The sequence below is a fragment of the Aulonocara stuartgranti genome (genome assembly GCF_965226115.1).
Source record: "Aulonocara stuartgranti genome assembly, chromosome: 23".
NCBI lineage: Eukaryota > Metazoa > Chordata > Actinopteri > Cichliformes > Cichlidae > Aulonocara > Aulonocara stuartgranti.
The window spans coordinates 10,995,890-11,005,217 of NC_138958.1; the positions used below are offsets into that span (position 1 = coordinate 10,995,890).

General features: G+C 36.0%; 1 protein-coding gene across 2 annotated transcripts; it reads left to right on the forward strand.

Annotated features, from left to right (window-relative positions):
• The first annotated feature begins 256 nt into the window (after positions 1–256).
• On the forward strand, positions 257–6,752 carry LOC309700591 (uncharacterized protein). 2 transcript variants are annotated; one of them, XR_014274698.1, is made up of 8 exons: positions 257–1,486; positions 2,684–2,896; positions 3,227–3,362; positions 3,835–4,373; positions 4,913–5,229; positions 5,350–5,531; positions 5,639–6,317; positions 6,454–6,752. XR_014274698.1 is itself a non-coding variant. In XM_082524237.1 (7 exons), exons 1-7 carry the CDS (start codon positions 1,182–1,184, stop codon positions 5,846–5,848), a joined length of 1,902 nt encoding a protein of 633 aa, XP_082380363.1. In that variant the 5' UTR covers positions 257–1,181; the 3' UTR covers positions 5,849–6,752. The 2 variants fall into 2 exon arrangements, 1 of the variants encoding a protein (XP_082380363.1); XM_082524237.1 differs by having other exon boundaries at positions 5,639–6,752.
• Positions 6,753–9,328: the final 2,576 nt, after the last annotated feature.

Consider the following 9,328-nt stretch of genomic DNA (forward strand, 5'->3'; position numbering starts at 1 on the left):
TCAGCGGATTTTTGTTTTTAAAGGTTTTATTATTCATATAATAATCAGCTAAGAGTGTTTACATTTCTGTTCTGTACTCAACCAGCTGCATATTTTAATTGCTGGCTCTCTACTCTGTAACGGAAACTGTTTGCCTTCACATTATCTGTCAGCAGCAGGAAACCGCCACCCAAGAGTAAGAAACGACCTTGTGGAGGATACAAAGTTCTTGAGAAATCATACCTGCTTGCTTGACAAGATAAGCATGATATTTCCTTTTTTGTATGCTTCCTGCTTTGTATAAATAAAGGCAGACTGCAACAGGGAAGTGTGTGAATCTCTTTTGAGGTTTCACCCGTGCACGTTAAACTGCTGAAGTGTCTGAGTGTTATTTCATTACGTCTGAGTGCTTGATAAAAGAATCCCTTAACAAGTTCCTAGTGGTCTTTGAAGAGGATTGTTCAGATGAATTGTTGTTATTCTCCTTAACAACAAAAACCTTAATCCTCTTCTCCTTCATCTTGTTCACTTCAGATATCACCGTTCTTGCTATATTATCTTCAAAGTTTAACTGCCTGAATTCCATGGCAGTCTGTACCATCATTTTAGACTTATATGTCTTCTTTAGACTCTTATAAACGGCTCTAACAAGTTTGTATGAGGGGCCGTACAAGCCAAAATTTATTCTTTCACTCTCACATACATACATTCTTCTTTCACACACATATTTTCACTCTCACATACATATATTTTCATTCTCACACACATATATTCTTCTTTCACATACATATACTTTCACTCTCATGTTGTTTTATTTTAATTTTTATATTTAGATATTTTTATTCTCATGTTTACACATATTTAACACACACATTGCAATATTATGCTCTCTTATACATGTATTTTAATCTACATATTTACACATTTGCACTCTAACATACATGCATTTTCATTTATGCATTCCTACATTTTGCTCTCATTTACATGCATTCAAAATGCATTTAATCTTACAAATAATATATGTATGTAAGAAGAGAATGCATACATATCTGAAGAAAATATATGTATGCAAGAGAATAATGTATGTGAATGAAAGAGTATAGTGGAAACGGAAGGAGTTTAATGGAAACGGAAGGCTGGGTGTCTGTACCGCTGTGATTGGCTGAGAAGCACGCGCGGGTCACTTTCAAGTGTCTGACAGCATGGAGGGGGGAGAAGAAACTCGAGTTCTTCAGCAAGCTGTCGGGTTGTTAAGAAATATTTTATCATCTCCTGAAACGGTCACATCGTTGTCCTCGTCACTTGATCGAGATCGGACGGGCTCAACTGCACCCAGTGTTACCCACAGCACGGTGGAAAGTGAGATGAGGGAACTTTTTAGACCAGCTAACACCCGGGTATCTTCAACGAGTCAAGTAGCTACACGGAGTTCGACTGGAGTGGGGCAGTCTTTGCGATATCAGACCCAGAAACACTTTGGCAACTGGAACTGCAGATCAAGGAAAAGGTAAGAACAAAACAGTTTGCCACTTAACTATACAACTGCGAAATACAAAATACGAAATGTGCTTTGCTGATTTAGCAACGCACTTTGTTACCCTTATAATTTTTTATCCCTAGCTAATTTATTCAGCAGCATCCACATTAAAAACAGTAAAGACCGTGGCATTTATTTCAATATTAGTGGCTGTTTGTACTTGTGACCCGAGTGTAAGTTGATGCTTACTTTAAGATTATTTATATTAAATCTTCTTTATTAATGTGGGAGGTGGTAGCTACATTATTCACTGATGTAGCTACCACCTCCTGCTAAATAAAAGGTTGGGTTAATTTTCTTGTTGTTTTTGTTTAGTTTTGTATTTATTTATTTATTTATTTATTTATTTTTTGGGGTAGAATTTTAATCTTGCTAGAAGACATCAATCCAACTCTGTGTTGTGAGTGGATCAATATCTGTACCACTGTAGAGGTAGATAAACATGGATGCCAAGTCATGCCTTCAGTCCAGTTTCTAAAGTGTATGAAATAAGAAAAAAAGAAATATGATCGGTGTCTTTTTTGTTCTTTAGTCAAAGTAAAAAGTAATAGCAAATGTTTCTTTGTATGCCTCTTTGTAGGCGTATTTCATTTTAAAGAGCAGTAAAATAAATCCTCATGCAGTTTATTTTTTGAGCTTTTGTGATTGAAGGGGCCGCACTGTAGTTGAACTGGAGCTCTTAGATTTTCTTTCATTGTACTATATATATATATATATATATATATATATATATATATATATTTTTTTTTTTTTTTTATTCAAGCGTCAGTGAATTATAATGGTCAAACCCCAAAACATTTTCTATTTTACGTACATTTTCCATTTTTTTTCAAAGGCAATTTATAAGCATGCTATTACTTTATGCATTTTTTTTCTTTCAAATTATGTTTCTGTTATTTGTGTTTGCTATTATACTCAACTCTTACATGCACGAGCAACTTTAAACATATTCAAGTGGGCTAAATGGCTAGCTGCGATACTGTTTTTTTTAATATAAACTGTGTAACATTTTATTTTATTTATAAAAGCTTAGCAACAGTTTAACGTGTAAGCTGGTCACTACCAAGTGACATTAGCAACTTTCTTAAGGAACTGATAGTGTCTAAGTATAGGTAAATAAAACAAAGGATACATAAATCTGAATATAGTTTCTGTTTTGTTTTATAGGGCCAAGACACATTATCATGATACTTTCAACAAAGTTGTCATCCTTCTTCCACGGCCATCAAGCAGTGTTGTTGTCAAGCATCGCACAAAACAACATTTACATGAACAAGGGCATATATTGAATGGATTTGAATTCCAAAAATCCTGGGACCAGAAAACTGTCTCTGAACAAATAAGGGACGCCTTTGGAGATAAACTTTCTATTGATGTAAGGTAGGTTGTGCTAGCAGTCGAAACCTAATACGACACAGCTTTTGTCAGTAGTCTTTTCGATATCTAGGCATTTCAAAGCTTTACATAACGATTTAAGTCAGAGAACAGGTAGACATGAATCAGTAAACTAAACTAAAAGAACCAAATCAGTTATCCTTTCTTGAACACTCCATTTTTGGCATACTTTTTTGACATTTGTATAAAGTTTACTTCTGTTACTACTGGTTTAAGTCTGATTCAAAGAGGAAAACAAGATTAGCTCTAAAAAAGTTATTGGAACATTTTTGCTGTTTTGGATTTTAAACATTTTACAACTTAACTGTTTTCCAGCCTGGAGTTTCTGATGGCTTGTGGCAACAGACTGATTGCGCCCAAACTGCGAGCAGGACAGGCGCTGGATGCAAATCTCATACATAAAATTTATAAATCGAGAGCCCTATACATCAGACCATCAAAACCAATTTTGGTACATTATTTGACTTTTAAATGAATCTACATAGCACTGTACAGTAATAATATGAAGACCAGAAATTGGTGCATAAACAACCTTTGAACTTTCTCATCTCTGTTCTTTTTAAACTTGCCTTTCACCTTTTGTAGTTGGATAGAATAGTACCAAGTTAATGTTCCTTTTTAAAAATGTTAATCCTAAGCTCTGGTATTGACTAAATTTACAGCTGCTCTGTTGGGCTGTTTGTGAATTATAGAACGTAAGACTACTGCTGTTCAGGAGATGTGTTACAATTTTGTCTGCCTAGTATGTCAAAGTAATTGTGAGAAAGATCTATTAACTCTTGAAATTTCTCACCCTATGGTAGCTGGGATAGGCTCCAACCACCCCACCTCTGATAAGAATAAGCAGAAGAGGTTGGATATATGGTATTTAATGTTCAAATTCAATATATGTGAATTATTATAATTATTATTTTATTTCTAAGGATGATATTACAAGCTACAGCAGTGAGGAAAACTGTGAAGAAAACCCTGTTTCATCAAGGCAGCTGCGCTCATCATCTTCAGACAGTTTTGCCAGTTCAACAGCTGCCTTCCAACCAATCTCTGCTCCGACGCAATCTCCTGCCTCATCAGTTTGTAATGGAACATTATTAACGGAAACTCCTGCCTTGACCCATGAAAGTAGTATCTCACACAAGTACAGCAGCGCTTCAACAAACATTTCCTTCAGCCAGTTACCAGTGTCTTCATTGGAAATCTACCCTTCCACTAGTCAGCCTTCTACCTCATCATCTGCATCTTTAAGTGATCCAGTTCTGGTCCTGACGTGCCGAAATACCTCAAGCTCACCCTACCAGACCAGGAATCCAGAGAATCATTGTTCAGCATTACCCTGTACATCAACACACAGTCAATCTGTAAACTACGATAACTACCTTTCAATCATGACTCCACTATCTGACATGTCTTCTGATGATGAGGAACTTAACCAGGCTATACTAGCAAGCCTGCAGAGCGAAAGGTTAGTTTCAAATACAAATGTTTTACAGTAGCCAATTAAACACACCATATTTGTTGCAATCCAATACTGTAACCAGTGTTGTGAAGGAGTGTAATCCATCCTCAGATATTTATATGCATATATGATATTTATATTTGCTGTTAACAAAACAGTTTTTTGAATAATGTCTACAGAGTCAAATGATAATGCTGTAATGCTGGCAAATTTTATTTTATTTGAAATAGGCAGCGAATTTTTAACAGCCTATCTGACAATGAAATGAAATTTACTTATTGTGCATTGAAACTATTTTTCTTTGCTCTAGTGCTTTCTAGTTCTCCAAAACATATAAACAATATAAAAAGCCACTGAGCAATATACTCCTTTGTACATTTTGCTTATGATTATGATAATTTCCTTTAGGGATTAATAAAGTATGCTGATTCTGATTTTGACAAAACTTTGTATGTCCTTGTAGCCCTTGTATGTGAATGTTTTTACTGATGTTCTTTTCAATATTTTTTCTTTTTTTTTTTCTTTTCTTTTTTTTAATCCTACAGGACTTCAAGTTGTTTGGTATCAGCAAAAGATATTTTGGAGGAACTTTCTGCAAAAGTAAACCAACAGAAGAAATGCAAGTTCAACATTAATAGATCAACAGTCCTGGATGGAGCAATTAGAGGTTTTAAACGAGCAACATATGATCCATGCCACACAATTTCTGTCAGGTTTTCTGACGATATGGGAGTACCTGAAGAGGCTGTTGACTTGGGTGGACCAAGAAGAGAATTTCTAAGACTTCTGATCGAAGCTTTGCCCCTGTCTCCAATGTTTGAGGGTGAAGAAGGCAAAATGAACTTGGCGCTTGATAGTGCTGGTATGTATTGATTTTAGGCTGATATCCCTGGAGTAATGCAATAAAAAAATCATTTTTATGAAGTTCTTGTCAAGCGCTTTCATGCATCTATTGACATGTAATGTTTTTCATTATTTCTAGCCATGAGGGAGGACAGGTACTTCATTGCAGGCAGAGCCATTGCAGTAAGCCTTGTACATGGTGGTCCACCAGCAGGCTTTCTGTCCCCAACACTCTTCTCTTGCCTTGTTGATGGCCCAGATTTGGCTAAACCAGTTTTAGAAGATGTTGCCGATAGTGACCTGCGTGAAAAAATTAAAAGGGTAAAACTGATTTGTCAGTTGTTGGATAATGTTTTAGTATTGTGTGCATTTCGTTCTACTCCATGTATTAATTGGGGCCCATTAATTTTTTATTTTTTTATTTGAAGGTTAAAGAGTGTAAATCCTTTGAAGATCTGATAGTAGCAACTGAGCCACTTCAGGAATACTTAGCCAATGCTGGCTGCCTGAGGCCGCTACGGAGGCTGGAAGACAAGGATCTGCTTATACATGACATTATCATGTTCCAAGTAATACACAGAGTCCGTGGTCCATCTGAAAGGTATGTATGTATGTATTTATTGTTGTCCAATAAGTAACTCAAACCCATGCAGATTGCCTTGTATTCTGGGAATTTTGTGTGGCATTTCTTTATGTGTAGGTACACCATGCCTCCAAAGGTGACAGCATCACATGAAAAATGCAGATTTGGGACATACATTTTTGATGATGTGAATAATCTGAAGTAAAAATTATTGTATATATAAATTCATATGTTTTAGATTATACTTCTTGGATCCATTCATTTTTGATGTGATTTGTGATTTTAAAGGTAATTCTGATTATCATTTAGATTTCAGGATGGACTATGGACACTTGAGGTGCTGGACAAAATCCAAGCTCACCCAGAGAGTTTTCGCACCCTTCTATGCTGGTCACCTTCAGTGCTTACAGCTGACCTTCTTGACAGCCTCTTTACCATCTGCCTTTCTCCAGCTGAGAGCAATAAAAGGCATGCTGAAGCAGTTGTCATTAGTTTCTGGAGAGACTACCTAACAGATGCAGAAGGTAAATTTAGCGTTTTAAGCATTGTGTGTTCAATTTATAATGCAGTGCATCTTTTCATTGAATCAGTTAAAAGTAGAAATGCTTGCTGTGTTTTTTGTCTTTAATGCCATTTTTGACAGTATTGCTTTTCCTTTAGATCAAGACGGAACACAGAAGCTGGGGACAATTCTTGCCTTCGCCACTGGAGCCAACACTGTTCCACCAATTGGCTTCTCTCCACAACCGTCCATTGAATTTCTTCACCAAGAGCCTGATGCACAAACCATGTCTAAACTACCCATTGCAAACACGTGCATCAATTGTTTAAAGTTACCACTTCATACCTCTTACAAAGACTTTCAGGAGAATATGGACTTTGCATTAGGTAATACACATGGTTTTGGAATAGCTTAATTCCTGGTCAGGTTAGTATGCTAATCTGAGTTTTGCACTCAGTTAAATTAATGAGTGTCGACCATTAAGTAATTCTAAGGGTGGGGGTGGGGGGGTTGTTTTGAATATCATTGCATTTTCTTTCCCAGAAATCAAACAAATGTTCAAAATGTTCCACCTAAAACACCAATTAACACACTTGAGACCAAGCTGAATTTACTTTATGTTGCCATATTTCATATTTCACCCACCTATTTTGTGATTGGAGGCTCTGTTTTTGCATTGACCTTTTAACAAATGTTCATTTGCTTCAAGTCTTTTTGCTTGTTAGGGTACCATTCTACAAGTATACAATAGTTATATATACTAACATAATTCAATAATAATTTTTTCATTGCATTAATTTATGTGCATTGTGATTATTTTTGTTTTCTAGCTTTGTACTTGTTTGTTGCTTTTATTCTCTGGTGTTCTTCAATATTGTTTATCTGACACTTCTATTCTATTTGATCAGTGATCCATGTTTGATGTATTTACTGACTGTATTAATGTTAATGTTATCAGTTTGAGTCATCTTGTTCCAAGACAATACATCTGGTGATTGTGATGACCAAAAACCTCAATAAAATGTGGTTGCACAAATTTATTTTTTCTTTTAACAAGGTGTTTTAAAACAAAACATGGTTGTAAAATCTCAACACACTCACATAATACAACTCATAAATTCTTTAAAATTGTATACAAACCGTCAACATGCATGTAAAGGTTGATAGTAGCATTCTTGAAATTTAAAGCTGTGACTAAACTTCTAATAATACTGAACTAACAACAGTCTTGGCACTGTATTCTTTTTAAGCTGCACAACCACAATTACAGTAAATGAAATTTCTCCAGAGGCCTTATTGATATTTTAGGATTGTCTCTCAAGAAAACGAACAAGGTTGCAAAATAAATCTATACCGTTATTGCCATCATCTTCAAATGGATCAAAGGTCTGTTGAAGTGTAACCATCATGGTGTCACTGATGGAAATGTTAATTGATGGAACAACGATATTATTGTTTGTCTCCAGCTCTGGCAGTGGTCTGCATTCATCAATACCAAAGTCATTTTCACAAATACCATTCATATTTGGGTTATGTATTCCTGCATCGTTGATAATGCCCCTTTGCCACAGCTGAAGAGGGGTTTGCCCTCCTTGTGTTGAAAGTCCATGGTTATTCCACTGGTTCTGAAATTCTGTGGCAGCTCTTTGAATACGTGGCAAATATATATAATGAAGACAAAATAAATGGACCTCATTAAGTGAATCTAATACACCATGCTCCTCCATAAAATTGAAAAGATTAACAAAATGATATGAGACCACTCGATTTAATTTTTAATTAAATTTAATTTGTTCCACTTTTAACAGTAATACACAAAACTCTGGACTCGGACCTCTCTCTCCCACAGTCAACACAATACCCGTCATAATCACAAACAGAGAGCAACAGAATTATCATAAATCCAGTAACTCCAAAAACATTAATAATCTCCGGCCTCTTCAAAAATATCAACATCCATTCAACTCTATTGTCAATAATCCACCAGTCTCAATCAGTATGGCACTTTTAAATGTCCGCTCTCTGTCGAACAAGTCTTTTATTATTAATGATTTAATTTTAGATAATAAACTTGACTGTTTATTTTTAACTGAAACATGGCTGGGTTCGGATGCACCAGTTGTTCTCACTGAGGCCTCCCCACCAAATTTTAATTTCTCTTTTTCTATTAGAAGTGGTAAGAGAGGTGGTGGGACTGCATCTTTAGCCAACAACACACTCACCACCAAACAAATTTTATTTGATAATTTTACCACTTTTGAATTCCACGCTATTGTTTTCAGCAGCCCTCCAGTTTTATCTGTCACAATTTATAGACCACCTAAAGACAGCGCTGCTTTTATCAAGGAATTCTCAGAATTTTTAACAAACATACATTCAAAATATAATATGATAATTTTAACCGGTGATTTTAACCTGCACATAGATAATCCTTCTGACCCTGCAACAAAAGAATTCTTAAACGTTCTTCACTGTTTGGATTTTATCCAGCACGTCACGCAGCCGACTCACAACAGAGGACACACTCTGGACCTGGTCTTCACCCATGGGCTGTCCACCAGCGTGTCCTCTGTTGTTGACTTGGCTGTCTCTGACCACTACTGTGTGTTTTTTAACATCACCGGTTTTATTCAGCGGGAGACCTCGGTGCGAACTGTGAGGAGGCGCTATCTAACCTCTGAAGTGGCTGCAAATTTTACCAGGGTTTTAGTCAAATGCCCCCCTGTGATTTTACCTGCACCCTGCGATTTGATTTTTAGTTATTTTAACAGCAAACTGAAGAAAAGCCTTGACTCCGTTGCTCCACTCACCACCAAAAAGATTAACGTAAAACATGCATCACCCTGGAGAAACAAAGAAGTCAAAAAACTCAAAAGAAATTGCAGGGCAGCAGAAAGGAGATGGAGGAAAAATAAAAATACTATCAACCATCAAATATTTTCCGAGCAACGTAAAATGTACAATAATACATTAAGGAAGTCAAGAAATTCATACTTCGCCAAAATAATCAGTATTAACAAAAATAATCCCAAG

What these genes read in the sequence shown, in the direction of transcription:
- LOC309700591 (XM_082524237.1), top strand. Translation starts at nt 1,182, where the DNA reads ATGGAGGGGGGAGAAGAAACTCGAGTTCTTCAGCAAGCTGTCGGGTTG. An exon ending in AAACTTTCTATTGATGTAAG is followed by an intron (nt 2,897 to 3,226) that starts GTAGGTTGTGCT and finishes ACTGTTTTCCAG; the next exon opens with CCTGGAGTTTCTGATGGCTT. An exon ending in GACCATCAAAACCAATTTTG is followed by an intron (nt 3,363 to 3,834) that starts GTACATTATTTG and finishes TTTATTTCTAAG; the next exon opens with GATGATATTACAAGCTACAG.